Source organism: Bison bison, unplaced genomic scaffold, assembly GCF_000754665.1.
Source record: "Bison bison bison isolate TAMUID 2011002044 unplaced genomic scaffold, Bison_UMD1.0 scf7180017864174, whole genome shotgun sequence".
Taxonomy (NCBI): domain Eukaryota; kingdom Metazoa; phylum Chordata; class Mammalia; order Artiodactyla; family Bovidae; genus Bison; species Bison bison.
Window position 1 is genome coordinate 2,133,363 of NW_011494746.1, and position 17,117 is coordinate 2,150,479.

At 40.9% G+C, this 17,117-nt stretch overlaps 1 protein-coding gene across 1 annotated transcript in view; it reads right to left on the reverse strand.

The window, feature by feature from the left end:
* The window catches only part of TRIM9 (tripartite motif containing 9), a 116,750-nt gene that overhangs the window by 7,974 nt on the left and 91,659 nt on the right, over positions 1-17,117 (reverse strand). The window contains exons 6-7 of the mRNA XM_010842264.1: positions 16,144-16,301; positions 14,331-14,469 (exon numbers count right to left, since the gene is read on the reverse strand). Coding sequence (XP_010840566.1) covers positions 14,331-14,469; positions 16,144-16,301 — 297 coding nt within the window. The remainder of the gene's footprint in view (positions 1-14,330; positions 14,470-16,143; positions 16,302-17,117) is intronic.

The window sequence follows — 17,117 nt, forward strand, 5'->3', positions numbered from 1 at the left end:
GCAGAGCTTAAATTTTTTATCATCTTCTAAGTTTAACCTTTTCCAGTAAAGTTTTCATATTCAGAAGAAAACGAGAAAAATTCATCCAGTTGAAGTGGAGAAATTCATCCAGTTGAAGTGGAGAAACCACTGGATCTTGATAAAGCTCCATTCTACATCACTATTCCATGTTCTTCTAACTCTGGTTGTGCCAAAAGGCCTTTACTGTGACTTGGGCCTGAGTCAAATGATAATTATAGAATTAAATATGTGGTGTAATCCATATGTTATTAAAGACATCTGGTAATTATTAATAATGACATGAAATAAATGTAGTAAAAACAAAAATGACCTCCTGTCTTTTTCAGATTGTTTTACTATCTCATCCTTTTCGCCTAAGGGAGGGGAGCCAGCATGAAGGCTGATGGGGGTGGAGTGACCTCAGAGATACATTAGAATCACCTGAGGAACTCTTGCACCCACCTTCCCCTTCCTTAATATTTGGATACTCTTACCTCTTCCATGAGAGGCTTCATCAGGGTGGATGAAGCATTCTAGTCTTAAAATGTTCAAAGGCATGTGAGCTACAATTTAAAGTGGTGTCAGTGACTGAAATGTGTTTTTGATGAGCACTAGGATATCTTCTAGAAAGGATCATTTAATTTTTTTTTCAACTCAGTCAGGCCTTTATGTGCTAAATGAAGGGTAATACACTGAATGAAAAGAATTTTAAAAGAATTAAGAAAGCACCTTAGAAGGGACTAATGATTGAATTAAAAGCACAATGTAAAGATTATGACCTTACTTTTGGTTACTTTATTTTTCTCTGAGATGGATTCATTTGCAAAAATGGCAGACAACTTGTTTAGTTTCTATCAATTATCATCTCAGTTCCTATTCACAGGTGAGAACTTAGTGAATATGGAACACATGGAGTTTTAAAACTATCTCATCCAGCTTTGGAAATAAATCTGCAGAATGTGAATAGGGCTTTTAAATTTTTTAAATGAATCATGCCTTGTGCAAATCTTTGTCAAAACAAGCTTTCTGAAATCTTTTTACACTACTTTAAATACACCATCGTACATTTAAGGTTCAACGATACAACAATGGTGTCAAATACAGCCATCAAATATCCCCAAACCCACATTTCATTTTATTCTTGAGACAATATACGTTACAAAGACTATAACAATATTTCCATACATTAGACACAAGTGGAGAGAGTTCCATAACAAAGCATGTTTAAAAGCCAATAGTGCACAGAGAAACAAGAAGAAACATAAAAGCACAAAAGAAAACAGTCATTTTAAAGAGAGCTTGAAGTCCCTGCATCCTTTTTGCACTGTCATGCTGTGGCCTTCTTCATTCCAGGATGTGGGATGAGCAAACAGAATAAAATAACAAACAAAAGAAGCCTCTGGAAATGTAAAATGTGCATCATGTGTAGCCCTGATTACAATATAGTCCTGAAGAGATCAAATAGGTCTGCGTCTTAGATATTTTAAGATTCTATTTTCTAGACAGAGTTCACGGAATAGTATCACCAGTCCAACTTGAAACCTGAAACCCTGTCACAACCCTCTCAGCTGTGGGAAACTTCCGGAGGCCTAACTTCTCAGAGACTCCCATCTTTGGGCCTTAGGCTAGTTAAGGCTTTCTGATTTAGCTGGTGATTGTCCCTTCTCTTTGCTTAGAAAAAAATCAGCCTTGAGTACACTGTCTGACCAGTGAGCAAGGCTTTTGCAGAAAATACTTTCTGCTCTCTGGTTTGCCTGCTTTGCATGATGCATTCTGCTGTTGGCAAGTTTTTTACTTTTTTCAGTAAAGATCTCTTGAGTCTATGTTTAATCAGACCACTCCAGGCTGGATGCACTGATCCAGTCTCCCAGACACAGCTGGTTTCCTGGATACAGCAGGGTTGCAAACCTCCAAACTAAGGCCACAGCCTCCCCTCAGCCAGCACCTGTGCGTGCTACGCCATGGCATGTGATGACAGAGCAGGGTTCCCACGGTGGTGGTACCAGCTTGTGCAAAAAGAACCACTTCACTCATCACTTTTCAACACCATTATATACACTGACCACAGCTTGATGTTAATCCTCACAGCACACAAACATGAATGCCACAAATCTCCCATCATCCAAATGCTCCTCAAACCGGAAGCAGGCCACAGACATAGAGATTAGCTCACTGCCCTCCGCACACACATGAACAGCAAGAACAAAACAGGTATTTCCGAGATGCCTTCAAGGCACAGAGATCAAGAGGAGAGGTCAGACGAGCTCGGCTCACCCGGTGCATTGAGAGACTGTAAAGAGGAATGCAAGCTCAGCTGGTGGGGTGAGGATCGGAAATCAAAGTAGGCTCTCCCGGGGAAGCTGGGTTGTAGATTAAGGGTGGAGGAGAAAGGACTCATTCTACGGAGCGGCAATCTTTCCGAAGGCACTGGAAAAGGGACTGTCTGTTCTTCTGAGTCTGTGTCTAAATGTAAGATCAATGCAAACTAGAGATCAGAAATCTGCCACCTGCCGGGCACGCTTCCCCAAGACCTGCCTCACGAATGCATTTTCACAAAGCCTCATCCACCCCATCGAGGCCAATGTGGTTTAGGGAATTCTTGGCAGGACAGAACTCAAACCAGAGGACACTTCAAACATCACAAACGATTGTCTTCATTTTCCCTTGATTTTTACGGGTACAGAAAGTATTGAAAGTTTCCTTTTAATTAAATATCTTTAGAGCTGAACTTAGAAACTTTAAATTAACCCATTGATGACCAAGAGATCAATACTTTACCCTCTTCACATCTGTTGGGTATTACTATTTGTACAACAATGGTCTCTGAAAAGGTTTCTATTTAGGAGGTGACGGTTTTTACTAACTCTGTGCTGTTCCATATGTTCCCTTTTCTCTCTTAATATATATATTTCTGTTCCTAATGGACAAGATGGTTTTTCTATACCAGCATATCCAAGACTTGCTCTTTAAATCAGAGAAGGACAGTGGGCTGAACAAGTAACCAGGGAAGGAGCCTTACCTTTGTTTCTGAATTAAGATCAGCCCTTAGGGGTGCCCTTGAATATCTCTGGTTCTCTAAGAATAAACGACCACGGGCAGTGGTGAGGTACATTGGTCTTTATTGGCAAAAATGTCTTTATTTTCAGATAGTCAGGTCTGGAATGAAGATGGCTATTATACCATAGTAATGACATATCAATTGCTTCATCTACTTTTAGAATTTAAAGTAATTTAGAGGTAGTTTCTCACCTCTAAATTACTGAAATCATTCCTTTCTCATTTGTTAATAGGTGGTTGTAGGCTGTAGAGTGATCTAGTCAGAGACACATGTTTTACCAATTGGGGACATCTTAGAACTCAATTTGATAGTAACAATTCAGGAAATACAGAGAGCATGATGGTAGTATTCTAGTTCCAAAACCACAAAGGAAATTTCTTCTCATTGAAACAATAATTTTGTTTTGGTGGCTAAAGTGTTCCTGAGAATATGTTTCTGGTTTGAGTCTATTAGCATGTTCCTCTGTACCGAACATATCCTTATTCTATCAAAATGCTATTCCATGCATGCTCAGTGTAGCATATGTGTGCAGAGTGGGATCCTATTCGAGAAGCTCAGAGCAGGGCACTGGCAGGTTTCAGTTCAATACTGCCAACCCAGCCTCATGTTCATTTTTGAACTTAAAACATTAAAATTAGCTTTTCAGGCTACTTTTTTTTAGTTTGGGGGAAGTTTTTTTTCTTTAATAAGAAAAGTACAAACAAGGTTTTCAGAGAAAAGAAACTGCTATTTATGGAGCTGAGGCATTGTGTTCCCAATAATACATTCCAATTTTCTTCTACCTAAACTTCACATGGTTGGAATAAATTGGCATGTGTGACTATTTCTTGTTAAGAAATGATTTATGATATAATTATCTCAAAGTAGAATTAGTCTTTTAGTTTAATAGAAAAAGTTGAAAGACAATTGCACAACACCACAAACTAATATGGGCATCTTTTAGGGGGAGAATTTACAACTGTATTTATCACAGTAAAATATTTTTAACAAGAATTTTCTTAGAAATGTATCTTTCACCAGGTGGTAACAGCTAATTCATTATATTTAAAATACTTGTTTCTCCAATAATTAAGGAAAAGGCCATATATAATAAAATGAATTCTGGAGTATACTGAACCCCCAAGTAATCATCTGAAAACCAGTGAAGAGACGTGTACTATATCCAGACTCAGGAAGCAAATCCAACCCCATCATACTCACCTCTTCTATTCTCAGCACCAGGAAGAAGCACCTAGAGTTGGTGATGGGACCACTCTGCAGGATGGGGGCTGAGGGCAGCTATGGTTATTCATGGGGTTAGTAACTGAACACTAGAATGGTTAGTTTTTCTATCCTTTTATGTGAACCATTATTGATGACCCAATTTTCCTTGAGTCCTCTTAGTCTTGAGCCATGTTCTCTATTCAGGCAAGCTTACTTAATATCCATGTTACCCAATCACTCCATCTCTGCTCTGAGTTTTTCTTACCTGTGGTCTCCCATACCCTACCAGCTGGGCTCTTACCTTGTACTCCTACCCCATTTTCTCTAAGAAGTTAAAAAAAAAAGTCCTACTGCTTCATGAAAACTGTCCAAATGAAGCACGAGAGAGAGAGAGAGCTAGAGAGAGAGAGCGAGAGCGAGCATTTGATCCCAGCAAGATGCTTTGTGCCTTTCTCCCTAGGCATAGGGTGCAAATGTCAGGTCAGTTGCCTATAGGTCATCTAAACCATTTGATAATACCTTAGGTTGCAGGAGTCTTAGAGGGAAGACACTTATCTTGATATCATCTGAGCAGCAATAATAAGCTTCCCCTTGAAATCCTCTAGGTTAGGGATCTCATGGCCTCTGGGCAGCCTCCTCCTGTTGTAGTTATTGCTTACATTGTTCTGGATATACCATTTTGGGAGCCCTACTTCTCAAGTGTAGCATTACTGAGGCCATATTCAAGAGCAGTCATGGTTCTCTTTAAAAATAATCACTTTTCTGGGATAAACAGAGTTGATTTCCAATCTTTCTTCTAAGGTATGGATCTCAAATCTTTACTCTCCTCATCATGCCCCTCTGGACATGTTCAAAGACGTGAACCAAAGACAATAAGACAATATTGGGAACAGTAATGCTACACTCATGTTTAGCCAAATCACACAACTCACACTGAGCATACACACAGCTATCTATGGTGTGTATTCTGTTTTATACCCTGGGATGCAGAAAGGATCTAAACTGACTTCCTTACTTTCCCTCAAAGCACAACTACTGAGATCTGGAGAAGGCTTTTCAGCCATTAATATTCTATTAGTCATGACAAGGAGGAATTGGGTTAGTGTTTTTTTTTCAGAATACATGATATGAGGCTATGTTTTAGGTCATAGCTAATATTCAGGATAATTATTATTAATTTTTAATACATTGGTCACTAGAGAAAGACAAATAGCTCCTTAAATATTTTAAATTTCTTATGTTTCATCACATGTAGTGATCCTGTCTGCTGAAGAGCTTTGGTAAGCAAAAGCAATTTAGCCAAAACAGCAAGGGAAAACAGAACACCAGCTGAATACTGGTGTAGCAATTTTGGGCATATCAGTAACTCTGGGAGAGGGACTGTGTTTATAATGGGAATGTGTCAGGACACACTTTCCCTCAACTTGGTCAATGAGCATCATTCTCCTCTGGTCTTTGCCTGGACTCTTTTCTCTTTCCATCTGGAACTGGCTGATTCTGGAGTTGGGGCCTCTGCTTGAAAGAAACAATCAAGAATTATCAAAGCAAAGATTGACTGGGGATCAAACATTATTTACTGAGTTTTGGGTTTGAGGCAAAAAAAGGATATTTAAGTGGTGTATCTCTTTTTGACTTACTGAATATTTATTTTATTTTTTCATTAGCAGACACTGTATTAGAACTGAGTAACTAAATAGGAAACATTTAGAGAGAATCTGTCTTATACTATTGATTTTTTGAAGACAGAATTTCTTGACTGATTTCAACATGTACAGTGCACTAGAGATTTCTATGGGTGTTGCAGACTCTTTGGAAATGTGTAGTCTTTGAGGTGTTAATTTTGGAATCCAAAGAGGAAAAGCAAATTGACAGAGGTTCCTTATGACAATGTACATTAACCCAGCTTCCTTTATGCTCTTGTAGAATTCTTGGTTATCGTCCTGTCTGGTATGAAAAGCTTCATAACTTAAGCAGCCTTTGGATACTAGTTCAACAAAATGGTTGTATTTCAGAGCTAAATAAGGCAAAATATGTCACTACGAGTTGCACAAGCAGCATTAAAGATGAGTTCCAGTTCAATTATAAACAAGCTGTAAAATAATTTGTTTTCTTGGGAGGAATTTAAAGAGACCAAGAAATGAATGAAGAAGGCGAAGTTTCCTTAAATGATCTAATAAGCACCCCAAGTCACAATTATATCCCACTGGTACATAATTTACAATGAAAGGTGGTATTTTAATCTTTCTTAAGTGTGGCATTAATTGCAGTTGAGAAGTGAGAAACAAATCTGTTTTGAAAAGCTCCTTTTAAAAGAAGAAATGAAACACCCTCTTTCCACCATGGGACAGTTGCACACTCTGTCACCAAGTCCTCCATTCCAATTTAGAACATCAGGTAATTATTTATAAGGAAACTATTAATACAAAAGAGTAGATGCAAAAGATTCCAAAGGACTAAACTGCTCCCCAGATGGTCAGATACAAAGTGCATTCCCCAGAAGCAAAAATAGGGTTTGGATCCAATTCAGTCCTATGAAAAATCAGGAAATTCCCTGGATGTCATACATGTTGTCAAAATTAAAAGGAACAAAATCTCTTTTTTCTCTGGGCTTTGAAAGCTATCATTATGCCTCTCACTTTGGATTTTGTAAAATCTACCCAAATTTGTTCAAGTATGATTTACCTACCTTGAAGAATTTGTCCTGGAAATGCATATTCTTCTAAGTAAACACAATTTTGGGGGGAGGTGGTGGGCTGATGCTCAGAGTGAGAAAGAGTAAAGCACAGGCAGACAGGAAATATCTCCAGTGGACCATATACTGTTCTTTATTTGATCCTTTATTAACTATTCCTATTAGTGTTGAATTTTCAGTATCACAGGCAGCCTCTAAGAACCACTATACCCCTGGAGGATACGGGAGGTGGCTACACTTGTTCATAGCATTTACTGAAATAATTAACAGCTTTCAGCAGTAATTTTGAAGAAAACCAGGGTGTATTAATTGTAAAGAGTTTAGAGATCATCTGTTCTAAGTTTAAAGTGTTAGAGACAAACAACACCCTGCCCCCCAAACAAAAACAAAACCCTGGAAGTCCAGAAAGATTAAGGAACTCATTTAAGTCACACTACCAGCTGTGATGTGATTGGATAAGGACACAGGCAGATCAATTCCTGGTGGATACAATTTTGGGGGTGGTAAGGTCATTGGTCTCTTTTGTGCCTTGGAAATGTATAAAATGTAAGGTTGATGCTATAGGCCATGGGGCATGTATTGGAGGTCTCAGGGGTGACCCAGCTTTGTGTAGATGATCTAATTATCATTCTCCAAACCCTGCATTATACTGAGGATGAATCTTTCTTATCTATATATAGAGTAGTTCTCGGGACTGTGGTGGATACAGATTGAAAGGCAAACACATTACCCTACCCTTTGGGATTCTGGCCACATGGGATGGGTGGACTGAGAGCAGGTGAGGTTCTTTTTCTCCCACAAGGTTACATCTTCTCTTGTGGGATGGGGGATGTCTTAGCGCAGCAAGGTTTAAGAGTACAGTAGCTACCCCGGCCCCTGATTACTATAAAGTATCTGCAAAGAGGTTGTGAACAAAGGCATCTGGGGTCATGCTGGGCCTACATTCTGCCAACATTCTGCCTGCATCACTGACTATTCTCTGGGTTATTTCCTATGATGTGTGGGAGAAGGCGCTATCACACTTGAAAGGGAACTGTGATGCTGAGAATCTAACGGGGGAGAAAAGGGCATTTTAATCTTTATGAATAACCTCTTCTATGTCCCCTTTTTAGAAAGCAATTTCTAAGATATCATTTCAAGAATCCCAACCCTTTAGTTGTCATTAGATAAAACAATCCTGGAAAGTGTTGGGCAGGTGGCTCCTGTGGATGTTCAAGAAAGAGGATGCTTGAGAGCACATTTTCTCTGTGCTCTGAGCTCCTGTATGTGGGCAGCGCTGGAATTTACAGCCTTATCTACAGCCTAATTCTCTCCTGATCACTGATTATTCTTCCCACTTGGCCTCACAGTCGAGATCTGGAGGGCTGAGAGCTTCTGTGAATAAGTAGCTCTTTGGTTTCAACCTGAGCAGGGCTCCCAGTTCCAGATCTCACTTGGTGGGGTCCTTCCAGGACCTCAGAGATGCAGCTCTGACATCCTTTTCCTTCCCAGGCAGCAACTGGTCACTGCCAGCTGAAAAACGTCCACACTGGGGAGAAACTCAGCCTGGGCAGGTGTGTGTGTGTGTGTGTGTTAAGGAATGACAGCCATTCCCACATCTCTTTCTTAAAGCAGGAATATTATTCTTTAGAACGAAACTCTAATGTGACTCTTTGAAAGTGTTAGAAGTCCTATTTCTGCCTGGGGTTTCTGGATGAATACGTGAAGCAGCTACACAGTACTGCTTCCACAAGCTGTTTTCAGACGTTTAGCAAATAGACTTAGGATAGTTTTCTCTCTTTCCCTCCTATTGGTTGAGTGCAAATAGCACTGTTTTAATGTCAGCATCAAAATGTACTGTGCTGGGCACTGGAGCTGAAAGGCTCAGGCCTGACACGTCATTTATCCTCTCCTGGGCTCCATTTTGCCATATATAGAGTGGGAATAACAAGAATAATATTTTTCTCCCAGAGTGTGGTAGGCAGAATAATGACCTGCCAAAAAAATGTCCATGTCATAATCCCCAGAATCTGTGACTATGTCACCTAATATGGCACAGGGAACTTTACAGATGTGAATAAATTAAGGATCTTGAGATGGGACATTATCCTGGACTACCAAGGTGGGCCCAAGGGATTTAATCACAAGGATCCCTTATAAGAGGAAAACAGGAGGATCAGAGTCAGAAAGAGATTGAAAGATGCTATGCTGCTGGCTTTGAAGATGGAGGAAGGGGGCATGAGTCAAGGAATATAGGTGGTTTCTAGGAGCTGGAAAAAGAAACAGAACAAATTCTTCCCTAGAACTGCTTCCAAGGAATGCAGTCCTGCTGATGCTTCACTTCTAGCCCAGTGAAACCCATTTAAGATTCTGACATCTAGAATTGTAAGGTGAAAAATCTGTGTTGTTTTAAGCTACTAACCTTGTTGTAATTTGTTAAATCAGCAATGAGAAACTAAAACACAGGGTAAATCTGGGATGCTACAGCAAGAGGACAGAAGAGAGGTTTAGACACTAGTGATGGGTACAGAGGTACAAAGTCTATACAGTGGTCTTAGAATAAACAGAAAAGAATCCTTATGTTTTCCTTAGGCCCTTACAGAAAATGGATAGCTTTTATACAATTCCTCCACTGAATTTCAGTATCCTAAAAATATTTGCAGACTTTCACGTTGCTGTCATTTTTACAGAATCTTTTAAAGGATAATGAAGAAAGTTCTTAGAAGCTCTACACAAAATGAAATAGGGCTTATTATCAGAGTATTTGGTGAGGGGAGGAGGAAGTACTTATATTCCATAAAGCCTTCTGAGATATACTTGAATACCCTGTTACCAAGAGTTCCAGAATACATACTGACTTTTAAATGTACAATGTGGAAATCATTCTAAAATACATTACATACTTTCTGGCTTTCTTAATCTGAGCATATGCCCCAAGAACATTTGCTTTTGATTTTTTGGATTTTTCAGTTTTTCCAGTTACTTTCTTTGGTCAAGGCTGCCAATAGCTTCAATTCACTTTTATACCAAATTCTTCTTCTCTCTGCTAATGTGATGCCTCCAATCTGTTGCACTCTTTGCAAATGAGTCAATGAACTCTATGGAATTGTGGGTAAACTAAGAGTAAGTGAGAGCCAAGTGACACCAAGGGCTCTGCTGTGAGAACATCACAAAAGCTTCTGTATCTTTTCTTTTTCTTTTTCTTTTTTTGCCAATCATAGGTCATTGTTGCTTATATCTTGATTCTAAGATGACTACCCACGTTGTAGGGTGGATATCTTAGTTCTGGAGAGACGAGGGGGTACCGTAGTTTTTTGCCACTCTGAGCCAGGTGCCATGAGATTCAGGGAGGAGGAAGAATAAAGCCCATAAGCTCTAGGGCAGGGCCATGCTATGTGCATCTCTGTGATCATGAAATCGACATGCTCAGTTAATGTTTTTGAGTGAATGAGGATTCCTTTGCAAAGTCAGCTCAAGGCATATTTTGAAGTCTTTGCCTTGCGTACAGTTATTCCTTCTGTTTAGATTTCTCTCTCTCTCTCTGAGAAGTCTTTCCTTCCCTTTATATCATATTCATTTTCCCCTCAGTATGTTGTATTTCATGTCACTATTAGATGCAAGACAATCATATTTTCTATGAAAATATGAATTAAAAACCTTCTCTTAGAAACGTTTTTACTTTTAGAAGCTGCTTGTTAGTTGAAATTAAATTCTAAATACTAGAATTAAGGTGATATTAAAAATGGAATAGCTCATACATTTCTTATGTAAAATCTGGAAGCAATTTGCAAACATAGATCAAGAGTCTTTAAAATGTCCATATTCTTTAGTAATTCTTAGAATGTGTCCAAGGAAAATGATCTTTTTATGCAAAGGGTTTTATTTTTTGCACAGAAGGTGCAACTCTCTGTGCTTTAATTTCTTGAAGAATTGGTGAGCTTCAGCTTCTTTTCTGCTGAGAAGGCTGCATGAAGTGACTCCCTGGCTCTGAGAGCTGAGGGGAGTCAGGGAAAGAGCTTTTACCAGCCAGATAATAGTATTAGTGAACTATTTGAGTGCTAGGAATATTATCTTTGGTCTATCTTATTTTTTTCTCCAGATTTTAAACAAAGGGGAAAAAAGTACAGTCTGTTTAGATAGGTAGGAGAAAAGTAGGGGGAAATAAACAAAAATTTTCTGTCCTATTCTCACCCATGTCTAAATATTTTTTGGCAGGAGAATAGACTTCAAGACACAGAATAAGCCTGAGGACTTTATTAATGGAGCCTTGTTATATAATATTTTAAACAAATACTCTTTGCAGATGGTTTCAGAGACTGTGACACAGCCATCATGGATATCAAATGAATCATTTAGAAATACATATATAACCAGGCTATGGGCCTTATTTTAAAATTTCATTAAAATTCTTAACTGCCTACAGTTAAGCTTATTCTTCAGTCAGGGTACTTTGGTTTGGATCTGCAGCTGGACTTATTCTCATGGCAGTTTTAAGTCCATTCCCAGGAGCTTTGCTTTCAGGGAACTAACTAAGCTTGAATTCAGGTAATAATGTGTTTTCCTTTCCTGATCTCTTTTGATAACACATTCTTTATACTTTCCATTGCATTAAATTACTTTTCATTGTTTTCCTGATCCCCTTACACAAATCATGTCTTCCTTACGGTCCCCTTTCCTTTTCTCACAGTGTTCACCGTAATTTGTAAATATGCAATATTTGTGTGTCTATTTCTTTAAGGCTTGCCTCTCTTCCTAGACTGTGAACTCCGTGACGTCTGGGGTGACCTCTACTCAACATTGTATACCCATATCATAGCATACAGCAGACACTTATCAAATAATGCCCAACAAATAGACAAATATATTTGCTTTGAAAAAAAAAAAGGTCAGAATTCACAACAAACAATGTGGACATTTGCTCTCCCCCACATAATGTTTTACCTTTAGGTCAGCAGAAGGTTTTGTGATAGTTCAAAGGGTTAAGTGACAAGTGATTTCAACCTTGGACTAAATGCATGAAAATACAAGTTAGACTTGCTATCACATATGAAATTGTACCCTTCTGTGATACAGACTTTTTATTTTGAACCTTGGAAAGGGGTTAACTCTTGCTAAAAAAGAACATAAAAGATTTTGTTAAAGTAGAGAGCAAACCAACCATCCCATCACCCACAATAGCAGCAAAGAAAAAAACCTCCAAAGTGAACCTTTTCAGGAATGGTAGGAAATGAGATTAATAAAGTATAAATTCAGCTAGTGTATCGAAACTCTGTTAACAGCATTTTCTCATTGATTTCTAAAAAACAAAAATGAGGTATAATTCTTTAGGTCTATATTTTTCTCAATGGTTACAGACTGATCAAACCTCTCTTTTTTTAACAAGCTATTTGCTATGTTTTTTCTTGCTTTTTAAATCTTGTCTTACTGTTGTAATGAATTAGAATGAGGGAGAAACAAATAGAACAAACCAAAGTTATGGAGAAAGTATGTGTGTGAACTTTATTTCATCATGATAAAATCACTTCTGTGCAGTAACAGAGAATACTGACATCTACACGATGATAGGGTGTTCTTTGTATTTAGATACATACCTTATATTTGTACACAATATATAAAATTCATGGAGGAAATTAATTTCTACAGTACAGTTTCTTTGTTGGAAGAGGACTTGTTCCGTTAGTTTCTTTTAGAAAATGACCCCCAGTTCTGTGACTGTGGTACCAAGGATCGCAGTTCCAATCCTGTAATTTATTAGACACCATAATCTTATGAACATTAATCGAAACTTAGAAACTACATCCTCCTGCAGGATGAAAAGAGAGACGTAAGTGCTCAGGCTGCTATGCTATAACTGATTTTAGCAGAATAGTATGACTTCCATGATGCATTATGAATAGAAATAGTTTTCCCTTAGGTCTGGTGAACAAAGATTAATAACATTGCTACAAATTGTCTGCCTGCTCTGATGGCATGCACTTCACTCTTTAATCAAACTGCTGTATACACACATGGGAAACCAGGCCATCCCCCTTGAGGCCCTTTTGCATGGCACCTAGGAAGGCTCCTGGAGGGCTTTAGCACTTAGCTTTGGGAAGGCAATTGCTCTCAAGCTGGTAATTCTCTTCCCAGAGAGAAGCTGCCAAAATGAGGGTCCCAGAGGAGGCTTAGCTACCATATCCCTATAACCCAAGTCAGGGTAGGTCACGTGGGTTTGTCCCTTTCATTGAATTCTTCTCTTTGAGTAGCATCACTCAGACACACAAGTGCTCCCTAAGTGTGGTTTTCACAGCTAGGGGCCTTGCAACCTTGCTGTGGGATTTAAGTTGTGCTTGTTTTTAACCATGTGAACCATTTTAGAGGGTGACCGGCACATGCTGAGGTTTGTGGGAAGTGGGAGAAAACGCCACCACAGTTCTTTCAGCTAACATTTTGAATGTGAACAAAATCAACATAATTAGCTCTGCAGAGGGAAGTTATGGAGAATGCCATGGGACGGGGGTGGCTCCTGTGATTAAAATGACACCCAGAAGGTCTGAAAATGCTTTGGCACCGACCACAAATTCCTCACCATAGGTTTAATCTCATGTGTGACGATTGCTTTTAGAGTGAAAATGTGAAGTGGCTCAGAGGTTATACCTGGCCATCAAATCCAAGCCCCTCTCCTGAGATGGGTGGCTTGTTTCTGATGACCAAGATATTTACAGTATAGCCAAGAAGCAAAAGTTCTCTAGAGATGGACCTGTGCAGAGGGCCCAGGCAGGCTAACTAAGCCTAGAGGGACTGGCAGAGGTGAGAATGGCCAGGTAATGCCGAGGTGCTGGTCTCCTCCTGTCTGGTGCCCACAGGGAGCCTGGTCCTGGTGCATGAAGGTTAACCGGGAGTGGCCAACAGGCCCTCTTGGCATAGCCCTGGGCCCCACACCCCTTGGAAACACATTCAGTTGGATAAATCCACAGCGGAAAGGACCTTGGCCCCACCCTCAGATACGAGCAAGGGCTACAAAGCAATTTAGAATCCTCTGGGCAAAACTGGCCAGTGATGTGTGTCGTGGACAACGGGAGCCTGCCCTAGAGCCTAGGTAACATTCGCCTCACACACCGCGGCACATTCAGGCCTTCACTTGTCAGCTTCTTCCGCTGCAGCTTATTTAGAGTGTTATCAAAGGAAGCCACCGGCCCAGGCCATTGGAACTGTTGCTGTGGACACTTTGGTCTGATCCCGTCCACACACCATGAGCTCTCTAAATGCAGGAGAGAAACAGCGGCTCTGTGCCAGAATGCAGGGCAAGTCATGGAAACACTTGCGAATGTGGGCAGTGGTGGGGTTACCTCCGGGCTTGCCAGCCATTCTAGATGCCTCGCAGTTCTCGCTCTGAGGGATACTGCTGAAGGGCCTTACCCTCGGACGTCTGCAGGACCAGCGTCTTGCTGTACTGGCTGACTCCCGTTTTGTTGAAGGCCTTGATGCGAGCATTGTATGTGCTGTTGAAGTGAAGACCATCCACGGTGCACATGGTCTCCTTTCCAACATATACTTCCTGAGGGTCAGAAAAGAACGGGCCACCATTTAACTCGAAACTTGGCTCAGACAGTAAAGAATCTGCCTGCAATGCAGGAGACCTGGGTTTGATCCTGGGTTGGGAAGATCCCCTGGAGAAGGAAATGGCAACCCACTTCAGTATTCTTGCCTGGAGAATTCTGTGGACAAAGGAGCCTAACAGGCCACAGTCCATGGGGTCACAAAGAGTCAGACATGACTTAGCGACTAATACAATACTTTGTTCTAAGTTATTCAGGAGGCAAGTGTTGCAGGATGGATAAGAGAAGGTGCTTTGGGGTCTGCCTGATCTGACTCATCCTGTGAAATACTGGGCTCTGAACTGACCTCTTTTAGCTTCAGTTTCCTTCTCTGTAAAACTGGGACAAAAAAACCTATCTTGTGAAGTTGGTGTGTAGATTATATAAGGTCATATGTGCAAACTGACTAGCGTAGTGCCTTGTATTTAGCATGGGTCTGTCAGCTCACTGAATGCTAGTTATTAGCAAATAGGGCTTCAAAGATTAAAACTGGGTATTTGGGGTCACAGGAGTCAGACAAGACTGAGTGACTAAACCACCACCACCACAGATAGCATTATCCTTATTAAGCTGACATTTATTCAGTATATTATACCTACTGAGCTCTTTATTCACCAGTATGATTTATATTTAAAAAACAGGTTTGGAAACATGAATGTGGTCTCTCTGGTATGTTTATAAACCACTGATAGCTTCAGGAATTGTCACAAAGATGACATTCAAAGCAAAAGAGTTTCGAAGTGCAGGAAGGGAAATTATGACTTTTCAGATTTTTCCTCATAGTACAGAGGGAAGAGGGAGGAAACAGGGAAGGGAGGAAGAGTGATATTTCAAAAGCTTAAAATAAATCCTAGCATAATGCATCATTAGCATAGGTTAGGTATTTACCTCCCTCTTTAGCTGTACATGTTGCAACATTATGCTGATGTAATGAGTAAAGATAATTTGAGTCCAAATTTGAGCACAGCCTCAAAATGACATCTCCTTAGGGGGATGCTAGGAAGACTGGTGGCTGGGGCTTCAGTATGCTAAGAATTTTATACGAATGATCCAAGTGGCTCTTAACAACAATGCATGAGGCACATGTTATCATTAAATGGCAATCCACTCCAGTACTATTGCCTGGAAGATCCCATGGACAGAGGAACCTGGTAGGCTACATACAGTCTATGGGGTCGCAAAGAGTCGGACACGACTGAGCGACTTCACTTTTACAAATGAGGATCTGAAGGCTCAAAGAGGTGAGAAACGGGCACATTCCCACAGCTTTAGGGGCGCGGTTGGGACTGGAAGGCAGGCAGCCTGATTTCAGAGCTTGCAGGACTGTAGGTACTTTCTCTTCAGAAGGGAGGGGCAATTGCTGTTCCGGGACTCCTTCATCCTTCTTTGATGGGACAAGGATGAAGGCCTCAGATGAAGGGTGTGCAGGCCCTGCTAGGTTGGGTCTGAGGCTCTGAGGTGGGTCCTCTGTGGTCGTCACCAGTTTGGTTAAGAAGAAGTAGGTTTGGCAACCCACTCCAGTATTCTTGCCTGGAAAATGCCATGGACAGAGGAGCCTAGTGGGCTGCAGTCCACGGGGTGGCAAAGAGTCCGACTTTGCGATTAAACCGTCAACCAGCAGGTTCTCCACTTACCCGGAACTGACCGCCATTGCCGTCATCCAGCTCCAGAATGTATCCTTCCGCGGGCACCGTGGACAGAGGTGGCTGTTTCCAAGACAGCGTGGCGCTGTTGTTGTGGGTGCAGCAGTCCTCCAGCTGCAGGATGGGAGTCGCTGGGACTGGAGAGGAAGCTAAACAGAAATTAGTGTAACCCTGACTTCTGTGGAGCTGTCAACACTTCAGCATCTAGGAATGCTCAACACCCACTTGTAAACAAGTGGCTGGACTAAGTTCCTAGCCTGGGGAGCGAGGGAACCTGAATAGGATCTGCCTCACAGAGCCTCCAGGCGTGGCGAGCGTTTCTTCACTGGTGCCTTTCCAAGCTCACAGCGGCGTTTCCTACCTTAACCAGAGGGGAGACGACTGCTGTATTCTCATCCCCTTCAGCATGGAAGGCCTCAGCCCTCAGGGAAATGTTTGCCGTGTCGTCCGGATTTCCCATTTTGCCCACTAAAGCCTAGCTCATCCATAACATGGTTGATACATGTATCGTAAAGTTACTCTGAAACTTAAACTGCATTTAATAAAATGGGGACTGCCTATGCTGAGAAACAACTCTGAAACCACTACGTACATGTCTAAGTTTCTTTCATTTTTTATTAGTGATTCCACTTAAGATTTTGTGCACATAACTAGCTACAACTGTGGATTTGTGAAAATTTGGTACCAAGGGATACAAAAGTGATTTCTCAGTTTTGAAACTTCTGAGGAATTTGACAGCATTCGTTCCAGGTAGCTATGCCTTGAAACGGAGAAGGCAATGGCACCCCACTCCAGTACTCTTGCCTGGAAAATCCCATGGATGGAGGAGCCTGGTAGGCTGCAGTCCATGGGGTCGCTAAGAGTCGGACACGACTGAGCGACTTCCCTTTCACTTTTCACTTTCATGCACTGGAGAAGGAAATGGCAACCCACTCCAGTGTTCTTGCCTGGAGAATCCCAGGGAC